Raw genomic sequence first — 23,069 nt, forward strand, 5'->3', positions numbered from 1 at the left:
AATCAAGACACACGGTAGTGTGTCGTGCGGCCCAAGAAGCCGGCGCGCCACACCGTGAGTATATTGACAGGAAGAACGAAAACGTCATTTTCACACCTTTGTATCTCGGTGATCACTTATCTGATTGGAACCAAATTTGCTACACAGTTGCCCGCCAGCCAAGGGAGTCTACATTCCAAATTTGAAGGAAATCGCTCCAGCCATTTCCAAGATACGAGCTGCCAAAGTTTCGTTTTTTTTTCTTCGTTTTTTTTTTTTTCTTCTTCTTCTTCTTCGTCTTTTCGCACACTTGCAAAAATTGCTATAACAAGCAAACGCGTACTCCGATCGCCTTCAAATTTGGCACACAGAAAGGGAGTCCAAAGGCGAATCCTAGCATCAAATTTGGTACAAATCCGATGAATGGTTCAGGAGTTATGACCGATTATTCGCGTAAAACAAGATCGATTTGTTGTCACGCCTACAGGGTAAATCGCTTCATGGAATGAGTTGAAAATTGCTATGTAGATGGAGTAACCATCGTAGGAGTGCCTTTTGGTGGTTTGAAAGGAATCGAGATAAAGACCACGGAGATATGACACAAACCCCAACCTGTGTCACAATTACGCGATCGATTTTTATGAATAAAAAAGTATTACTTTTCACGCCTACTAGGCAAACCGCTTAGAGCAATGAGCTGAAAATCGGTGTATAGCTGGAATAATCTTCATAGAAAGTCCTTGCAGTAGTACAGAAGAATCGGATTACAAACCACTGAGTTATGATTCGAAAGCCAACTCCGTGTAGCAAATGCGAGATCGAGATACTCTAATAGAACAGTCACCCTAATAGAGCATTCGGCTAATTTATTTACTCCATTATAGAATTTTATTACATCACAAGTTATTCTGTAGGGAGTTCAGCTGCAAACAGTTAATCTTATAGACAGTTCAGCAAGAAGACAGTCACCATGTGGAGAGTTAAGCAAATATACCACTATAGAGATTCAGAACATTACAAGTCACACTGAAGAAAGTTCAGCTATAAACAAGTCATGCACTGTGTAGAGAATTCAGCTACAATTAAGTCACTCTCTAGAGAATTCAGTTACACAGAATTCAGCTACACACAAGTCACTGTGGAGAGAGTTCAGCTACAAACAAATTACCCTTTAGAGTGATCAGCTACAAACAAAACACTTTGCAGGGTGTTCAACTGCAACAAATCAATTACCTTTAGAGCGATCAGCAATGAACAAATCAACACAAATCTACCTGTAGAGAGATCAGCTAGAAACAAATCACCCTGAAGAGAGTTCAGCTACAAAAAATCACCCTGTAGAGACATCAGCTAGAAACTAGACACAATGTAAGGAGTTCAGCTACAAGCAATCACCCTGTAGAGAGTTCAGCTAAAACAAATCAACCTGCAGAGAGATCAGCTACAAACAAATCACCTTATAGAGAGTTCAGCTACAAACAGATTACCTGTAGAGAGATCGGCTACAAACAAATCAACCTGCAGAGAGATCAGCTATATACACACAAATCAACTTGTAGAGAGATCAGCTACAAACAAATCACCCTGTAGAGAGATCAGCTAGAAACTACACACAATGTAAGGAGTTCAGCTACAAACAAATCACCCTGTAGAGAGATCAGCTACAAACTAGACACAAAGTAAGGAGTTCAGCTACAAGCAAATTACCCTGTAGAGAGTTCATCTACAAACAAATCAACCTGTAGAGCAATCAGCTAGAAACAAATCACCCTGAAGAGAGGTCAGCTACAAAAAATCACCCTGTAGAGAGATCAGCTAGAAACAAATCACCCTGAAGAGAGGTCAGCTACAAAAAATCACCCTGTAGAGAGATCAGCTAGAAACAAATCACCCTGAAGAGAGGTCAGCTACAAAAAAATCACCCTGTAGAGAGATCGGCTACAAACAAATCAACCTGCAGAGAGATCAGCTACACACAAATCAACTTGTGGAGAGTTCAGCTACAAACAAATTACCCTGTAGAGAGATCGGCTACAAACAAATCAGCCTGTAGAGAGTTCAGCTAAAACAAATCAACCTGCAGAGAGATCAACTACAAACAAATCACCTTATAGAGAGTTCAGCTACAAACAAATTACCCTATAGAGAGATCGGCTACAATCAAATCAACCTGCAGAGAGATCAGCTACACACAAATCAACTTGTAGAGAGATCAATTACAAACAAATCACCCTGTAGAAAGATCAGCTAGAAACTACACACAATGTAAGAAGTTCAGCTACAAATAAATCACCTTATAGAGAGTTCAGCTACAAACAAATCACTCTGTAGAGAGATCAGCTAGAAACTGGACACAATGTAAGGAGTTCAGCTACAAGCAAATCACCCTTTAGTGAGTTCAGCTACAAACAAATCAACCTGCAGTGAGATCACCTACAAAAAAGCACCTTGTACAGAGTTCAGCTACAAATAAATTACCCTGTAGAGAGATCGGCTACAAACAAATCAACCAGTAGAAAGATCAGCTACACACAAATCAACTTGTAGAGAGATCAGCTACAAACAAATTACCCTGTAGAGAGATTGGCTGCAAATTAATCAACCTGCAGAGAGATCAGCTACACACAAATCAACTTGTAGAGAGATCAGCTACAAACAAATCACCCTGTAGAGAGATCAGCTAGAAACTAGATACAATGCAAGGAGTTCAGCTTCAAGCAAAATCACCCTTTAGTGAGTTCAGTTACAAACAAATCAACCTGCAGTGAGATCACCCACAAAAACGCACTTGTACAGAGTTCAGTTACAAACAAATCACCCTGTAGAGAGATCAGGTAGAAGAATTCACCTTGTAGAGAGTTCATTTACAAAGAAACCATCATATAGAGAGTTCAGCTACAAAGAAATTACCCCATAGAGAGTTCAGCTAGAAGAAGTCACCTTGTAAAGAGTTTAGCTACAAAGAAACCATCATGTACAGAGTTCAGCTACAAAGAAACCACCTGTACAGAATTCAACTACAAACAAATCACCCTGTATAGAGATCAGCTAGAAGAAGTTACCTTGTAGATAGTTCAGCTACAACAATTCACCCTGTAGAAAGATCAGCTAGAAGAAGTCACCTGGTAGAGTGTTCAGTTACAAAGAAACCATCATGTAGAGAGTTCAGCTGCAAACAAATCACTCTGTAGAGAGTTCAGCAACAAAGAAACCGCCATGTAGAGAGTTCAGCCTCATACAAACCACCTTGTAGAGAATTCAACTACAACAAATCACCCTGTAGAGAAGAAGTTACCTTGTAGAGAGTTCAGCTACAAAGAAACCACCATGTAGAGAGTTTAGCTGCAAACAATTCACCTGTAGAGAGTTCAGCTAGAAACAAATCACCCCGTAGAGAGATCAACTGGACGAAGTCACCTTGTAGAGAGTTCAGCTACAAAGAAACCATCATGTAGAGAGTTCAGCTGCAAACAAATCACCCTGCAGAGAGTTCAGCTACAAAAAAATCACCCTGTAGAGAGTTCAGCTAGACGAAGTCACCTTATAGAGAGTTCAGCTACAAAGAAACCATCATGTAGAGAGTTCGGCTATAAAGACACCACCATGTAGAGAGTTTAGCTGCAAACAAATCACCTGTTACAGAGAATTCAGCTACAAAAAAACCATCCTGTATATAGTTCAGCTACATTTCAAGTCACCCAGTAGAGAGATCAGCTGCAAAAAAATCCTGTGGGGAATAATGAGCATGTAATAAATATATGTATATAATTTGTATAATTACTAATAAAATCAAAAATAATTGAAGTACTAAAATTCTTCTTTAAGTTCTTTTCTTCTTCCTGTGGTAAAGAAAAAAACACATGGGTTAAAAAAGCCCCAAAGCCAGCCATAGGCCGGCTTTGCAGTATACAAATACAAAAAGAAGTGATATCTAATCAAAAACAGCCAAGCTGTAAAAAAAAGGTGCGGCCCCCATAAAGGCCATGGTGAAAAAAGATGTGAAATCCAAAGTGGCGGCCAAGAAATGGCTGTGATGGTAGGTTAATGGTTACATTTTAATAACGGCAATTCAGGTGAATTTTGTGCCGCTTGGTCTTGGCACCAAATTCACCTGAATTGTTGTTATTAAAATGTAACCATTAACCTACCATCACAGCCATTTCTTGGCCGCCACCTTGGATTTCACATCTTTTTTCACCATGGCCTTTATGGGGGCCGCACCTTTTTTTTACAGCTTGGCTGTTTTTGATTAGATACTATTAACACTAATGGCCAAATCAATTAAGTGCTACGCCCAGTGTCTGGACATCACCACGTGACTATTGAATGCAACATAATCAATATAAACTAACCTGTGACCTTCTTCATTCAGTAAAACAATGAACTATCTTCTTCCCCAAGTCCATGATCTATGCTTTGGTTCACTTTACAAAACTAAAACCCACTATCGATCCTGTGAAGTGTTGCAATATTAAACCAGAGGAAATCACACAGTTTCATCAAAGAAATCGAATGATTTTTGAGAATGCTTAGAATACATTAATGAGAATAGGAGGTAGTATATACAAGTTATATCACTCCTAGGAGGGATATAACTTGTATATACTACCTCCATTTCTCATTAATGCATTCCTGAGCACTAATAGCAATCCACTTATACACCTTCTCTTCCCTTTGAAGTGAGGTGTGAAAGTGGCATATGTAGTAGTTGTAACATAGGCTCGAGTGATTTGTCTGAAATATACACACGAGCATGAGGGCGGAGCCTGAGTGCGAGTGTGTATATTTCAGGCAAGTCACAAGTGACCATGTTACAACTAATATATTCCACTTGGGTGACTCACCTGCAAATGTGCATGGAAACTGCAGGGATGCTTTGCGAGTGTATTTATATGGGACCATGTGAATTTCGATTGTGGATAACATTGTAAGAGCAACGACAAGGCGCTGCTGAGAGGCCTAACGTAAGTATATCGTCACGAGCATGCAGATCGCTTCGATTGTGGGTACGCATTTAAATACAAGAAGTCCAAATACGAGCTGAACAGCTCATAATGATGCTTAAGTGCACTATAAAGTACTTACTATGCTAGCAGTCTACATGCTAAAGTAGAACAGATTAGTTATACCACGGGCACTCGTGCTTTGCTTGTATATACGCACTTGCACTCGGGCCTGCGGCCCTTGTGCTTGTGCGTATATATCAGGCAAAGCACTCGTGCCCGTGGTATAACTATTACATATATATATATACCACTTTCACACCTCACTTCAAAGGGAGGAGAAGGTGTATAAGTGATATAATAGCACTGCTATCAGTGCTCAGGAATGTATTAACGAGAATAGGAGGTAGTATATACAAGTTATATCCTAGTTATTGTCTAAAAAGTGAAGTATTCATTATGCTTCATTGTCAGCTATGTTCAATCGGTTACACAGCTTTTCGGATCAAGAACTGTTCAAAAAGCACCTCTGCAATCCATGCATATACCAAAAGAAAGAAATGGTGCCGCGTGCCCAGTTATATTAATTATCATCTGAAAAATGAAGTATCCATTACGCTTCATTGTCTGCTATGTTCAACCCGTTACACAGCAGTACGAATCAAGAACTGTTCGAAAAGCACCTCTGCAATCAAAATAGCCACTAGGAAAAATACGGACGATTTCCGTTATGAAGGGAAGCCATTTGAACATAGCTGAAAGAGAAGCGTAATGGCCACTGCACTTTCAAAGCAGTAATCGTTAGTTGGGATGCGTGTTCAGACGAAAACATTAATTCTGGTGCCATCCTTACTTTTGATGCAGTATGTGTGGGTTCACCAGTTATAATAATGTTACAAAAAAGTAAACAACAAATGTAAGGTTAGCTGAATTAGGGATTAAATGTTCACTAGTATATCTGCAGGTGTAGGTGACCTCCCTTGTTTCCCTGCTTTTTTTTTTCTATGATCCCTAATCAAACTTAAAATTCTTAATTTTTCCCTACATTTGTCTAGTTACTCTTGTCTGAAGGCATCAGGCAGGCAGTTAGTCAGTCAGAAAATTCCATTGAATAAAATTTTTAAAAACATTTGTAGCTATCTATTTATTGGAAGTATTTAGGGTCGTACTGAAGGTACTTTTAGACTTGTACCTAACCAATACTGCCAAGGTACCAGGATGGTATTGTGAAGCTGGTTTTAGGGTGATATTTTTGGCCAGAAAACCCAAACCTCCATGACCCCTAATATACAGTACTATCTTACTGTATGATAATAGAGTTTGCAAAATGTATAAGAAATCTATATTAACAAAGTATTTTTCATTGTGGTTTTGGGCTATTAGATTTCCTATTACTGTCGGAAATGTCCAGATATTTCTTGAAATTTACATGTTGGCCTATAATGGAGTCTATATTGTACCATATATATATATAGTATTTCCAAATATGAAAGGAAAGCTAACACAGGTTACACAGAGACCTTATCCTGGTCTGTAAGCGTTACAGTAGTCAGGTATGACAGCAGTTGAAGCAACAATCTTGGATTAAAATTAGTGAAAATTTGCTTAGGTACTAGTGAATGAATTATTTAGATTTTAACACTTTTCCTAGGAAGTACCTCTCTGTTTTTTGCTAGTTTAGTACCTTCACAGTTACTTACAGTAACAAATTACATGAGAACCTGATCTTACACAACTTCTAATGCATTATATGGCAGTGGAAAACCATGCTTGCATGATAACAATTAAAATTAAAACAATGTGGTTTAAACATAGAATATAATCCATTATAGTTGATAAGTCCAGCCGTGCACAGCTTACCTGTAAATATCATGCTATTTATATACCAACACATCACATTAATTTTAATCTGACAACATGTCATGTGTTCTCATAACTATAATGTATGTGTAACACTTCCACTTTTAAATTTGACATTTACTTGAGATTTCCTTAGTCAAGGACACATGGCATGCCGTTAGCTTTTCTGTACTATTCAGAAAGTTTACATTTGCTTAGTCCAGAACACATGGAAATGGTGTACATATGTACATGTAATATGTCTATAACTATACGTATATTTTGAGTAGTATAGGAAAGTGGCATGCCATGTGTCCTTGACTAAGGAAATCGCATATTAAATTTCTGAACAGTATAGGAAATCTCACCGCATGCCATATGTCCTTGGCTAAAGAATCTGATGTAAATGTCTGAATACCATGCAGGAAATCTAACAACATGTCAAATGTTTGGCAGAGGAAATGCCCAGACGCATAAAATTTCTAGGAAACATCACAACATGTGACATTTACGGTATGCTGATTTACTCCAGGGTTTGATATGGTAAATTTAACACTGACATTTCCTGTATGTTTCCATGCAGATATTCGGTCTGGAAATGTCACTTTTTCCTGTGTTAGAAGCTACTCACCTAGTTGTCCTCTTTGTGTTATTCCATTGTCTGCTCAATGGCTGACATGTGGTGGGTAGAAATACATATCCATGCATTGCCCAAACAATTATTGTACTGATCATTCATCATTTAGTAACTACCAACTACTTGAAACTTAGCAACTACACTGAGCCTAGTCTAACTTGTTCACCCAAACCTATAATCAAACACTCCATGTCACTCAATACAACAAGTCAAAGCATCTTGTATCATTGAACTGGTTGGGGATCAAAACCATGAGCAAACTGCATTTCCATAATATTCCCCAGGCAATATGTGAGTTAAATCCCAGGCGGTACCATTGAACGCCCATGCTATATAGTGCAGGGGAGAATCCACACTTTTTAAAAGGGGGTTCCACCCTGGATCACAACTTCAGCCTAGCTGTAAGTCGAAGACCAAAAAAAAAACATCTTTAGCTGCCTCTCACCAACTACATCTCCTTATTTTATTTATAACTACATAGCTTACTATACTGCTCCCCTAAAAATACTGTGACTGCTCTGTTAGAGTATCTTGAGTAAGAGGCTCTTCCACGAAAGCGGGGTTCCATGGATTTGAACCTCCCTAGATCTGCCCTTGTAGTGGTGTATGTCTTGTTAACATGTGCAATTTGTGATATGTACATTGGCCTTTCCCTTGATCTGTGGTGTGAAAGTGGTACATATTGAGTTGTAGAAATTAATTATTAAAGTGAGCAGGATTGATAATAATATTGTGATGTCTTGCTTTCATAGACCAGGACAGGAGTAATACAGTATTTTAAAAAACTGCGAGAAGAATCGAAGGTACGAATAAATACATGATTCATTTTTGTTCATTTATTCATTAAAATAGGCAAAAAGATTGGAAAAAGAAGCTTTTAAACAAAAACACAAAGAAGAATTACAGGTATGAATAACTAATACGTGATTATTCCCTCACTAAAACTAGAGGTTATAGTTTGAAATATGTGTATGTGTTTAGTAACAATAGCATCATTGCAGCCAATTGCTTTTGATTTTCACATTAGAAAGGCTACACATGCTTTTTCTTCTCAGGTCAACTGGATTTGAATAGTATGCATGTGTTGGAACTGTTAGCTGTCAGCAATCTAGTATACGTATTAACTACTACATTCCTTAAGCCTTACACTGAATAGTCTATTTTATGTACTTGTATACATCTGTGAGTACCGTTCAGTTGTTGTTCATATTCATTTTGACATAATTTCAATGATTGTATGTACGTATGTCATTCAGACATGGGTCAAGCAGTTAGGTCCAATGCTTAAAGCGCATTCTCAAGCACCTTAAGCACAAGCACAGATGTTTCAATTACAAATAAAGTACCTGATTTAATTACCTAATTACTTGAAATATTAGGTAACAATTTACATCAAAATCATTGTAAAGTTAGTGTCTTAATTAATTATTAATTGTCATTTTAAGTATCCATTTCGTTAATGTCTTCAGTAAAGTTGAAAAAGTGCTTGTTTAATGTCCACTTTTATAAATGCAAAGAGCAATGTATCAAAATGATTTGCCTGATAGCACTTTTAATTTTGGCTGTTAAATAGGGCTGTACCGATACCACATTTTACATCCGATACCGATATCTGATATTTATTGTCTATTTCTGATACAAGTTTTCTAATGAACTGATATTAAAGTCGAACCAATATGCATTACAGCATAATAGAGTATGTAGCATGATCACTGTGGCTGTGTTAAATTTCTACAATGGACCTATCCGCAATGACGTCAAAGCACAAAATGGCGGTCGATAGTGTGGACACTTGTACAGAGGGTATTGGGAGAGATGACATTTCGCTATGTTAAAGTTTACATACTGCAGCAAGGGGCAAGGTGAGGCATGCATACTTAATTACAAGACAAATGAGCATGGTTTTGCATTGATACCAAAACTTAAATCTTGTTTCATCTGGTGGGACTGTTTCACATTGCCACCTCACACTGACTAGCCTCTTACCTTTACTATCTAATAGTTCCATGTCATGAAATCCGCAAACTAAGCTCATTTGAGTGATTACGTACATATGAAGTTCCCACACTATACACTGCCATTTTGTCAATTATGACATCATTGCGGATTAGGTCCATTCATATGCTTTTCAACAATTAATCCCTTTATTTGTTGGTACTTATGACTGTTCACAAAAGGTTTTTATCCAAACTTGTCTGTTTTTACCAGTGCAGTGCAAATTATGGAACAAAAATATCAACCATTAAAAAAGTGGTGCAAAAAACCCTCAGAAATAGAGAAAAAAAACTTAACAAACTTGGGACTTGAACCCGCATGCACCAACTCATTCATGTTATAAGAACTGAACCATTTGACAACTAAATCACTTTGGTCAGTAAGGTGATTTTCATGGGACATGACTAAAACACGGAACGGACTGGGAAAACGGACTCACAAACGGACTGGAAAGAACTTCCCTGAAAACGTTTTTCTGCCATAGAAACTCACTAAATCGCTGCTACAAAGAATATAACACGTAACATCAGCCTTAAACAAACCTCTAAATGTGTGCTCGAGCCGCCATTAAACCCTGGGATAATTTACAAAGCGACAGTCTGCCAGTGTGAGCGCCTGTGACAGCGAAGTTGTCAGTTAGTGCTGTTGTAAACAAGTTTAAACAAACAAAATAACACAGACTGTATTTGTAGTAGCCCGGCAGTACTTGCCAGCTGATTAAATACAACATGGTTTTGTCACGAAGCCTACCTGTCTACCTGTCACCTGTAAAACTGAAGATCAGCCGTCAAACTAATTGCAGCAATTAACCAGACTATGAATTCCAAGTAACATAGTGTCTTAACAGGCTTAAAGCTTGTGTCTTGTCTTGTTTACACATGCGAAAGGGAAAGTGTGCTTATAATTAAACACAAAATGAATTTAATTTCAGACTATCTTTAAATGCAGGGCTAAATATTGGCTTGAGCACACTTTGACATCGTGTTCAGACCAGTTCAGAGGTTTGTTTTAGGTCGTTGTTGCGTGTTACATTCTTTCTAGCAGCTATACAGTGAATTTCTATGGCCAAAAGATGTTTTCAGGCAAGTTCTTTCCAGTCCGTTTGCTAGTCCATTTTCCCAGTCTGTTCCGTGTTTTAGTCATGTCCATTTTCATGGTATTTATACTATTAGTGCATATAACTTGAGTGAAATATCTGTATTGTAGACTTACAATTAACCAATCATGCAGCATTATGTCTGTGCTGGTAATTAAGTACTTTATGGAAATACTTTCAAAGCACAAAGGCTGCCAGCTCTTAAATGCTACAATGAATTTAACATCTAATCATAGGGCTGTACCGATACCGATATTATATTGGTAGCGATATTATGAGTATTGGTATTGGTCAATTGCAAGTCTACAATACAGATATTTCACTCAGTAACAAATACTTGTAAGCACTTGTAAACACTTCAAAACAAGTGCTTATAAGCTCAAGTGCTTAAGTACTTGACTCATGATTGATGTCAATACAGGAGAACCAGAAAAAGGAAGAAGAACAAAGAGAACGCCAGAGATTACTCAGTATGTTCAACAAGCTAATTGTTCATAGGCTATACGTAACTGTATGTTATAAAAACTAAAACTAGTATATCATACAGTACGATAGTACTGTATATTAGGGACATCGAAGGTGTGGGGGCGATCCATGATATAATATAACCCAAAAACCTGCCGCGATTTTTCCTCAAAACGATGTGACAGTATTGATTGGGTAAAACCAATCCCAAAAGTGTCTTCAGATCGACCCGAAACGTTTCTGTCAAGTTGCTACACAATTTTTAAAAAAATTTAGTCAATGGAATTTTCTACTGCCTGCCTGCCTGACGCCTTCAGTCAAGCGTAGCGGAAAACTGGCTACAGCTACAGCCCTATTTCTTTCGCAGAAACGTTTCTAGATCGCTTAAGAAAAAACCTTTGGTATATTGATAAACATACAATGCTTGCGCTATTGTCTTACCTTTTATCCTTCTTTACCATGGCCATCAGTCAAGGTTCTACCGCTGAGTGTTAATAGACTACAGTACGGCTTCCATACCAGTGTATATTGCATCAAGCTATTCGAATACTCGTGGTCGCCGGTTGTACCAAAAACACACGCGTACGTCAGGCTCGCTGTTGATATCGATCAGAGAGAGCAACTCACGGCGAACTAGATCTCATTCCTTAACTTTAAACCTTGTGTGTTCTACGATCAATGCATTTAGGCACTCATTCTTTGTGGCTGTGCCATTTCTATGCAACTTCTTACCTCCAACAATTTTGTCACAGCCAACTGCAGGCAGTTTTAAGCATAAGCTTAAACATTTTCTGTTTTGTAAATAGCTATATCATTTCTTATTTGTAATTTGTTTTGATTGTGTATATGTATGTATGTTCTGTGTATGTATGTATGCTCTGTATGTGTATATGTATGTATGTTCTGTGTTGGGGACCACCTAGTACAGGCTAACTAGCCTTTTGTGGAACTCTTCTTTGGAAAAATTGATAATAAATAAATAAATAAATAACTATATAGCGAATGTGTAAGTCAATAAATATAGTTAATTAGTAACAATGTCAAACCGAGTTGGGTCATCCAGGTTCTGCTTTACAGATTATTTGGGTCTGACCCTACGTGCTAAATTAAATGTGTACCACACGTCATAGCGTAGCTCTTGCTTCTTTCGTGAGCCACGCCCACTTACGTAAATTACAGTCTGTAGACATATGGTAGCCACGTCCATTCATCAGTGTGTAGGTATGCACAAATCCATGCCTACTTACGTAAATTACTGTCTGTAGACATATGGTAGCCACGCCCATGTAGATATGCACGAATCCACGTCCATTATTGTCTGCTGGCTTATGTAGAGCCACGCCCACTGATCAGTTGTTATTGTATGAGTCATAATCTAGTATAATTGTGCTGTGAGTAACTCAGCAGATATTTAGTGGTCATGAGCTTGCAAAAAAACTTCACAAACAAGTATAAGAAAAAATTGGGAATTTTAAATTAGATTAGGGACAATGTATAATGCTGCAATAAAAAGTACTGAAACAAGCTGGATCAGAGTAGTACGTAATGTCCAAATACTGTAAAACAATAAGAAGTGAATATCCCTACTGTGCTACACTCAATGCACAGTAGGGATATTCACTTCTTATTGTTTTACAGTATTTGGACATTACGTACTACTCTGATCCAGCTTGTTTCAGTACTTTTTATTGCAGCATTATACATTGTCCCTAATCTAATTTAAAATTCCCAATTTTTTATTATACTTGTATATATATATATATATGTTACCATCTCAGCGAAAACCTGTCTAGTCACACAACTTCCAAATTTCTTTTTATTTTCTCAGCATTATTTGCATAGTCCAAGGAATGGTTCACCAAAATTTCAGTCGATTATTGTGAGTTGTTTTGGAATTACAGTGCTAGAAAGTAGGAAAAGCAAGGAAATCGATTTGTACAATGACTATTCTAAAAATAAACTACAGTCGCTTACATTAGCAGCAATAACTTCTGTTTGGATTAGTCTACAAAGTTGGGATTTGGTTTACAGCGTTCAGCATGGATTGGCAGATCAGCCAAGGTATAGTTTTAGTCCTGTAATCACTTGTGCATAGGTGTATGAAGGCAGTTTTATTGAAGAAATGGCAACGATTTTGTTTACGTCTACCGCATTGTAAACAAATGCACACAACACGCAAATCATTGGGGTTACAGAAATGAAACAAAAATTTTCAAACTCCCCATGTGTAGGCAAATAAGATGGTATATAGGTTTAATCGATTTAACACTTCCTTTCCTGAGTAATGGCTTGATTAAAACTTGCATAAAATTTTCTTTGTAAGGCCACATAAACATAATTATTAGTTTCTCATCCCTGCCTGCATGGCCATTTTTCTTACCTCATCAAGGTTTTATTGCACTACTGGTGACTGAGTGCAGCTATCCGGCACCTTCTTAGTTGGTTCCTTGCTAGAGCAGTCTAAGATAACTGCATTCTGAGTCATTTTAGCTACCTAATTCAGCTAACTAGTAGTAAAAAACAAAAATCCACCCTCCTGCATTGCTATTTTGAGTACAGGAGCATGAGAAACTAATAATTAAGTTTATGTGGCCTAATACGTGTAATTTCACCAATTTTTAAACCAGGCACGCACCTGGTTTACTGAAATTGTTTTCGTAAAAGTGTATGTGTGTACCTATTTACCTATCTACCTATCTCCCTATGTTTGTCCGTACGCACCCACATGAGCAAAATCGTTAAATAATGGTAAAAGCAGCTTTTACGTAAGAAGTAAAAGCGAAATGAAGTCTGTATTAAACTTCTGCACAGATGAACATTGCTCTGAGGTGGTTTCTTTTCAGCGGACTGAAATATGGATGTGGCGACTTTCCTCAGACTGCCTTCCCCTTGAGGTTTTCAGGCATTTAGCAACTGAAAAACAATGGTGCAGGCCTCGTACACTACCAGGAATAGCCTATCGCTTTGAGCTGAAAGGGGGCATATAACTTACGCATGCAAACAAAAATGAAGAGCAGCTTTGAGGCTTTGTCGAGAGAATTTGTTGGAAAAAACATGTTAGTCACACTATAAAACAGTTTAGAGGATGCTTCTGTGTGTAATATGTTGGTAAAAGCGGTTTGTTTACCAAACGTTTCCTTAGCAGTACATAGCAACGTAATTGAACAAATTACGAAAATTTCATGAATTACAAAATATGAGAGTTAGCTAATAATATTATTGCACAACCCAAAACTCTCTATTGTAAAATAGTAATACATAGTTGTTTAATTCATACTGTCTATAGTTATTCCAGATGAGTTAGCTAGCTGCATGGCACCTGGTTTTTAGAAGTAGCATGACATCAACTTGTTTAAAATTTTGTTTTTCTTAATACGCATGCTTGTGCAAACTAGACTGGTTTTCACACACACACGCACGCACGCACGCACGCACGCACACACACACACACACACACTCACATATATATATCAGCGTTGAAACTGGGTCACTACTGCTGACCCGTATGACCCACTGACCCAGATAGCAATCCGGGTCAGACTCGGATTCGACCCGGACTAATTAAAGCTGAGGCGTGCGCTAAGAGCTATATTTTGGGTAGTCTCAAGTAAACGGGACTATGTTTTGAACGTTTGATTAATGTGTTGAGTAAATGAATAGTTCTGTGATAACTAAGCCATGCAGTAAGTTTATAATTTAAAGTCAGTCAGTGGGTTTGGTTCCATGTAGCTACTGTTAGTTAACAGACAGCAATTGGGTGTGGCTTTGTGCATACCTAGTATTACACTTTCTCGACATTAAAGTGGATGTGGCTCACAAAAGTACTTATCCAGCTGCAAGACTAGACTATATACAACTAGTACAACAATTGATTAGTGGGCGTGGCTTCATGTAAGTTTGCAGACAGCAACGGACACAGTTTCCTGCTACAGACTGCACCTACTACTAAATAGGCATGGCTGAGCATATATTTGTAACGTGATAAGTGGGCATGGCTCATGAAAGAGCCATGCGACTAGTGTTAATAAGTTTCCACGTTGTCAAACTAACAATTTTGTTTCTCATATGATCCAATCAGGGTCAGACCCGGATGACCTGGACAAAATGTGACCTGGATGACCCGGATGACCCAACTCGATTTCAACGCTGATCAAGACACACGATAGTGTGTCGTGCGGCCCAAGAAGCCGGCGCGCCACACCGTGAGTATATTAACAGGAAGAAAGAAAACGAAATTTTCACACCTATGTAGCTCTGTGATTCCTAATCCGATTGGAACCAAATGTGCTACAGAAGTGCCGGCCAGTTAGGGGAGTCTACATACCAAATTTGAAGAACATTGCTCCAGCCATTTCTGAGATATGAGCGAACAAAATGTCATTTTAATTTCTTCGTTTTTTCTTCTTCTACTTCTTCATTTCGCACACTTCGCAAAATCCGCCATAAAACACGAATTCGTGCTCCAATCGAGCTGAAATTTGGCACACTTGAAGGGCTCATTAAGGCGGATCTCAGTACCAACTTTGGTAGGAATCCGATGAACATTCACGGAGTTATGATCGATTATTCACGTAAAATAAAGTCGAAGGTCTGTCACGCCCACAAGGTAAACCCCTTGAAGGAATGAGCTAAAAATTTCTATGTAGATGGAGTAACCATCGTAGGAGTGCTGTTTGTGGTTTGAAAAGAATCGAGATAAAGACCATGGAGGTATGACACAAAACCCAACCTGTGTCACAATTATGCAATCAATTTTTACGAATAAAAAAACTGTTAGTTTTCACTCCTACCAGACAAATCGCTAAGAGCAATGAGCTGAAAATCGGTGTGTAGCTGGAATAATCATCATAGTAAGTTCTTGCAGTAGTACAGATGAATCTGATTACAAATCACCGAGTTATGATTCGAACCCCAACTACGTGTAGCAAATGCGAGATCGAGATACTCTAATAGAACAGTCACCCTAATAGAGCATTCGGCTACGTTTATAACTTACTCCATTAAAGAATTATATTACATTGCAAGTTATTCTGTAGGAAGTTCAGCTACAAACAGTTAATCTTATAGACAATTCAGCTAGAAACAACTCACCCTGTAGAGAGATCAGCTAGAAGAAGTCACCTTGTAGAGAGTTCAGCTACAAAGAACTACCTTGTAGAGAGTTCAGCTGCAAACAATTCACCCTGTAGAGAGAAACAAGTCACCCTGTACAGAGATCAGCTAGAAGAAGTTACCTTGTAGAGAGTTCAGCTACAAAGAAACCATCATGTAGAGAGTTTAGCTGCAAATAAATCACCCTTTAGAGAGTTCAGCTAGAAACAAGCCATCCTGTAGAGAGATCAGCTAGAAGGATTACCTTGTAGAGAGTTCAGATACAAACAACTCACGCTGTAGAGACATCAGCTACAAACAAGTCATCCTGTAGAGAGATCAGCTAGAAGAAGTTACTAGAGAATTCAGCTACAAAGAAACCATCATGTAAAGAGTTCAGCTGCAAACAAATCACCCTGTAAAGAGTTCAGCTACAAACAGATCACCCTTTAGAGAGTTCAGTTAGAAACAAGTCACCCTGTACAGAGATCAGCTAGAAGAAGTTACCTTGTAGAGAGTTCAGCTGCAAATAAATCACCCTTTAGAGAGTTCAGCTAGAAACAAGTCATCCTGTAGAGAGATCAGCTAGAAGAAGTCACCTTGTAGAGAGTTCAGCTACAAAGAACTACCCTGTAGAGAGTTCAGCTGCAAACAATTCACCCTGTAAAGAGATCAGCTAGAAAAAAGAATTTTCCTTGTAGAGAGTTCAGCTACAAATGTAGAGAGTTCAGCTGAAAACAAATCACCCTGTAGAGAGTTCAGCTACAAAAAGATCACCCTATAGAGAGTTCAACTAGAAGAAGTCACCTTGTAGAGAGTTCAGCTACAAAGAAACCACCATGTAGAGAGTTCAGCTGCAAACATATCACCCTGTAGAGAGTTCAGCTACGAACAGATAACCCTGTAGAGAGTTCAGTTAGAAACAAGTCACCCTGTACAGAGATCAGCTAGAAGAAGTTACCTTGTAGAGAGTTCAGCTACAAAGAAACCATCATGTAGAGAGTTCAGCTGCAAATATATCACCCTTTAGAGAGTTCAGCTAGAAACAAGTCATCCTGTAGAGAGATCAGCTAGAAGGATCACCTTGTAGAGAGTTCAGCTACAAAGAATCACTCTGCAGATAGTTCAGCTACAAACAAGTCATCCTGTAGAGAGATCAGCTAGAAGAAGTTACCTTGTAGAGAATTCAGCTACAAAGAAACCATCATGTATATAGTTCAGCTGCAAACAAATCACCCTGTAGAGAGTTCAGCTAGAAACAAGTCATCCTGTAGAGAGATCAGCTAGAAGGATTACCTTGTAGAGAGTTCAGATACAAACAATTCACGCTGTAGAGAGATCAGCCAGAAGAAGATACAAAGATCACCCTGTAGAGAGTTCAGCTAGAAGAAGTCACCTTTTAGAGAGCTAAGCTACAAAGAAGCCACCATGTAGAGAGTTCAGCTGCAAACAAATCACCCTGTAGAGAATTCGTGAGCTACAAACAAATCGCCCTGTAGAGAGACCAGCTAGAAACAAGTCACCCTGTAGAGAGATCAGCTAGAAGAAGTTACCTTGTAGACAGTTCAGCTGCAAACAAATCACCCTGTAGAGAGTTCAACTACAAACAGATAACCCTGCAGAGAGTTCAGCTAGAGTCAAGTCACCCTGTAGAGAGAATCCTGTAAAGAGTTCATCTACGCACAAGCAAATCACCCTGTAGGGAGTTCAGCTACATTTCAAGTCACCAAGTAGAGAGATCAGCTGCAAATTATCCTGTGGGAATTAATTGACATGTAATAAATATATGCATTATATATATTATAATTTGTACATTTACTGATAAAATCTGCTTCATCTTTTTCTTTTTCCTGTGATAAAGAAAAAAATATAGGTTAAAAAGCCCCAAAGCTGGCCATAGGCCGGCTTTGGGGTATACAAATACAAAAAGAAGTGAAATCTAATCAAAAACAGCCAAGCTGTAAAAAAAGGAGTGCGGCCCTTGAAAAGGCTATGGTGAAAAAAGATGTGAAATTCAAGGTGGCGGCCAAGAAATGGCTGTGATGGTAGGTTAATAGTAAAAATTTTAATAACGACAATTCAGGTGAATTTTGTGCCAAGACCAAGCGGCACCAAAATTCACCTGAATTGTCGTTATTAAAATTTTTACCATTAAGCTACCATCACAGCCATTTCTTGGCCGCCACCTTGGATTTCACATCTTTTTTCACCATAGCCTTTTCAAGGGCCACACTCCTTTTTTACAGCGTGGCTGTTTTTGATTAGATTAGAATTTTTAGGTATCTAAGCAATAAAAAGTATTGAAACAGGAGATGAATGATGGTATATGTATTGTTGGTGGGAGAATCCCGATTTAGGTATTGAACAAAATGTTGTTACCATTGTAGGAAATTTCTCACAGAGTTATTCTGTAATACCATGTTCATCTCTTGTTTCACTACTTTTTGTCACTTGAATTCCCTTAATATTTAATATACTAGTGTTCATATAGGCTTACTAGTATTTGTTTTAAAAAATTGTAATTTAAAAATAAACTAGAGATCTATGCAATTAAAGTAGTGTAACAAGAGATGAAATGATGGTATTACAGCATAGCTCAGTGGGAAGTCCCTATTTGTTCGCTTTGCCATTGAACAAAATAATTGTTGTAGTTAATGTGCCAAAGTAGGAACTCTCCCACTGAGCCATGCAATAATACCATCATTCATCCCTTATTTCGCTACTTTTATTGCATACAAAATATCTACTTCATTTCTAAATTAACAATTTTTAAAAATACTGGTTTGTTTAGTTATTTTGTTGTGAGCACAGATAGTTACAATGTACGTAAGTTGCGACTGTTCTATTGTATAATGAGTGGCTGTTGTATTAGAGTATATCTTGAGTCAGCCAATAGGTGTGCAGCTAGCTATACCAATAAGGCATCTTGTGTACTGTAGTAAATAGGTAGATTGTTAAGAGGTGTGGTCTCTGTACTCTATCGCTATTAGTCCACCTAGATCTTTATTGGATGGGCACAGTCATGAACCTAACTCCAACAGGTTTCCAATCATGAAGTTGCAGATATCTAGCTAGTACGTATATCTCTTGTAGTAATACCAGGACTAAAGCGCTTCTGAAATCCAGCTCTGAAATAATTCTGTTGTGTCTAAATATGCTGCTGAAAGAAAGTGTTGATACAGAAAATTATTAACACCACCTTGATATGGTTTTGTTGGATGAAGAAGAAGACAAGCAACTTGATTGAAGATAAAAGAAAAGACAAGGCGCAGAGGGCCTACACTTGTCAGAACCCTAAAAGGCACATCCCATTGGTGCATTTGTTATTGTGGCGTAAAATGGTGGCTGTGCACTGCTTTGTGGCCTCTAGACTTGCGATTGTGGTCAGTCAGGCAGTGAGACTAAAGTTTGAGTTTTAGTGATTTAAAAAAAAAAAAAATTCTATATCCAGCTACCTGTAAGTGTTTTGTTATATATTGTATATTATATGGACTAGTACTATTGCATAAAGGTAATTCTCATCACGTAAAATGTCTCTAGGATGATTTTTAAAGGTAAAAGTTTGGGTAGCGCACAAAATTTTAAGGGCAATTTCTACTTAAATGGTACTACCATACCATTTGATAGGTTTTAAAATTGTTTTAAGGAATTCTAATATGTGTTTGTGCTAAGGGTACCGCTGCTTAAAATCGTGCATAAAATAGAATTTGAAATGATTATGATTTTAATGATTTTTATAAAATTTCACTGGTTTCAGAGACACTGATATTGAATTGAATACATGGGAACTTTGACTTCAAAGCAATTATCCGTAAATCTGTAGAGTTTGCAAAAAATTACTGGCTATGTACACATTACTAAGTGTAGGTTAGAGACCTAGCATGAGGATCTTTGTGGATTTTAAAAACTGAGTGAAGCGAGGTTTTTAAAGTACACGAAGATCCAAGGGCGTGGTCTCTAACTGACTTAGATAACGGGGCCGGTTTATATGGGAACTTAGGTGGAGTCATTGTGGGATTAGATAATCTGTCGTTTCGAAATCGTCATTGTATATGGCCAATGAAATTTGACTTCAAAGTGTGAACATGTGTGGTTGATTTATGAGAAATGAAGAGGATTGAGCTTATTCCTTACCGTCCCAAACGCTCACCTCCTGGATGGAAATGTCCCATAAAGTTCAAATTAGGATAAGGATTGCCATGGGAGTCCAGCGATAGCGAAGATGACGAATTGTTTCTTCTGGCATCGCAACAATACAAAGAACAAGCTCGCAGAACCTTGATGGAGGAAGAAGCTAATAAATGTGACAACGATGAATTGTTTCTTATGGCATCACAACATTACAAAGAACAGGCAAGTAAAAACCAGATGGAAAAGAAGGCTAAAGAAAGTGTTAATGACTATCCAGCTATGACTACTACACTACAAAAAAAGAATTGATTTCCTTACCTTTAAGAGACTGTGGAAAGGTATGGAAATGTCAGATTTCCACAATATTATCTTACCTTTCCTTTCATCAGGAATGATCATATTTCCACAACTTTCCTGAAAAGATTCAGCCGTCTTTTTGATCTTTCCTTACCACTTAAAGGCTAGGAAAGGTTGTTTTTCCCAACAGTAAATGTGAGGAAATGTCACATTTTTACCCTCGTCCCACCCCTATATTCTGTATTAATTGGTTTAAATACTTCCAATTTTAAATCAACAAAAGGTCATCCATCCATACACAAAAATGCAACATAGTCAAATTACAAAAAATGTCTGTCTTGGGTGTTCATCAATACATTCTTTATGACAAACTTTATCAATGGCAGGCTCCTTGCCTGGACATTTTCTGTGTACTGTAAACGGAAAAAAATAGATGTAATGCCAAAACATTGTACAGCACGATTAAATACCTGTTAGTATTGTATCTTTTTCCAAACAACGTTCCACCTCATAAAGTCGTATCCTTCTATTAGTCATACCTAACAAAAACTATATTACTCTATTATAGAATTATCTTTCAAGAAACTCACCAGAAATAATCGATCTAGATGCCAAAACAGCTTGTCCTGGCAGTGATCAATACCTGAACAATCATGCTGAATGGTCCAATGCAGAGAATGCTATTGAAAAGAAGATACGTATGTGAACTACTGCTGGTAATAGAAAAACACATCACAATACCAGTACAAAATATTTTACAGCTGTACGAAGTGATGAATTAGGAGTCCTTGTATTTTGATAGTATGTTGTTATAGCAATACCTTGCTACCATAATCAACCTAGTAAATGCGACCATCTTCATGAAAACCTACCTAGTTTGTATAATTTCTAAAGTTCTTTTGGTTTTTTCGGGATTAAAAATTTTAATAAAACAAACTGAGTATGAATACATAAGCATATAGAACTGCCTACAGTAGTACTATACAAAAGCAGTCTAAATTACCTGCCTCTTTAACACTGGACCACAGTAGCGCTACATTTTTGCGTAGGCTAATGGCAACAGGGATACACTTATCTGATGTGTAGTAAACAATGATGTGCATGCTAAGGCTCAGATTTTAAGCCACCTTGCGAATGTTTTGTTGGATTATAATATAGATAGCTGCTATTTTCATGTCATTGTATCCACAAGAAATCAAGCCAAATGTCACAGCATGGTGAATACTATGCAAAACTATACATCAGCATCAGGAATGTCAAACAATTACGCTGTCCTAAACTTCTAATAATGCCAAGGTCAAGCAGAACAAATACACTATATTTCTATAAAATACTCTGGTTGGTTGTAAGGACCTCATACAAGCTCTACCTTCTGTGTTCACCCTCCTAACCAGTAAAGTTGATAATACACTTGAGCCATGGGTACGTGTCATTACATGTATTATTACATGGGTATGTGTTATAACAGATTTTTGATCAAGAATTGGATTACAGGATACAGATACATAAAGTACCATATCAGTTACACTTAGAGGAGACACACATTCCATACTAACATCCAATACAGGTTTTTGGATCAAGAATTGGATTAGAGGATACAGAGACACAAAGTGCCATACCACTTACACTTAGAGGAGACATACTTCTTTACATACAATCCACACTAACAACCAATAATCACATTAACCATAACCACTAACCTGAAACTTTACAAGTTCTCATGTGGTTAGCTCATTCTTTGTCTTAAATTGTATCTCATCCCTAAAAGAAATGCAAAGGAGTACGTGCCATCTCATACACACAACTTATCTCAAACATAACCCTCAGTCATTCGCTTAGTTCATAAGTCTCGCGATCCGTGTTGCTTGAGGTGTTGCTACAGTAAAATCAACTACAACAAACACAGGCAAATTACTGATTGCCTCTATTGTACTTGGTGTCAAAAGGCAGCACGGCGGTACTGAAAGTCAGGAAACAGAGGTGACAGTGTTAGGCGCAATCTGTAAATTTGCGCAGTTTATAAATTGCGCTGCGCATTTTGTGAATTCATAAAATGCGCAACAATTTATAAATTGTTGTGCAATTTGTGAACTACCGTAAGAGCTGCGCATTTTGTGAACTCCCTGGATTCTGGTCCATTCAGTGTACCGCCGTTACGTTATTGGCCGATTCAAGTGCATAGCTATCATGGCTGCTCTTAGGGAGGTATAATAAGCCCCTTAATAGCTATGTTTACTCAAGGTTTTACTACAAGGAACATGCATGGGTCAAGATCGCCGTGACGCACTAACTTCCGTTTTCTATTTTGGGTATCTCTCCCTTGTGTATTATTATTATACTGGGCAGGCTGATTGTGTCCAGGGGACTCTGCAGCTGACCTGGATAAGGTGCACACTGTCTTTCTCTCTGCTGCCCTCTGCGTACTACTTGTGGTAGCAGGTTCATCTGCTGATATCTCTCCATGTGGGTTAGCTTTCATGGGCACAGGGACTACCGAGTCCAGCCTGTCGCTATACTTTTTCTAGCAGTTGTCCAGCACATACCAACACAGCGCATATGCTGCACCAGTAATGAAACGTGTATCAGCACATAAGGT

The 23,069-nt window shown here is 38.0% G+C and overlaps 1 protein-coding gene across 1 annotated transcript in view; it reads left to right on the plus strand.

Moving 5' to 3' along the window:
* LOC136264081 (uncharacterized) overlaps positions 1–23,069 on the plus strand; it is a 76,541-nt gene that overhangs the window by 21,284 nt on the left and 32,188 nt on the right. Inside the window, exons 7-9 of the mRNA XM_066058764.1 lie at positions 8,151–8,201; positions 8,251–8,304; positions 10,911–10,959. Coding sequence (XP_065914836.1) covers positions 8,151–8,201; positions 8,251–8,304; positions 10,911–10,959 — 154 coding nt within the window. The remainder of the gene's footprint in view (positions 1–8,150; positions 8,202–8,250; positions 8,305–10,910; positions 10,960–23,069) is intronic.

The sequence above is a fragment of the Dysidea avara genome, chromosome 8, assembly GCF_963678975.1.
Source record: "Dysidea avara chromosome 8, odDysAvar1.4, whole genome shotgun sequence".
Taxonomy (NCBI): Eukaryota; Metazoa; Porifera; class Demospongiae; order Dictyoceratida; family Dysideidae; genus Dysidea; species Dysidea avara.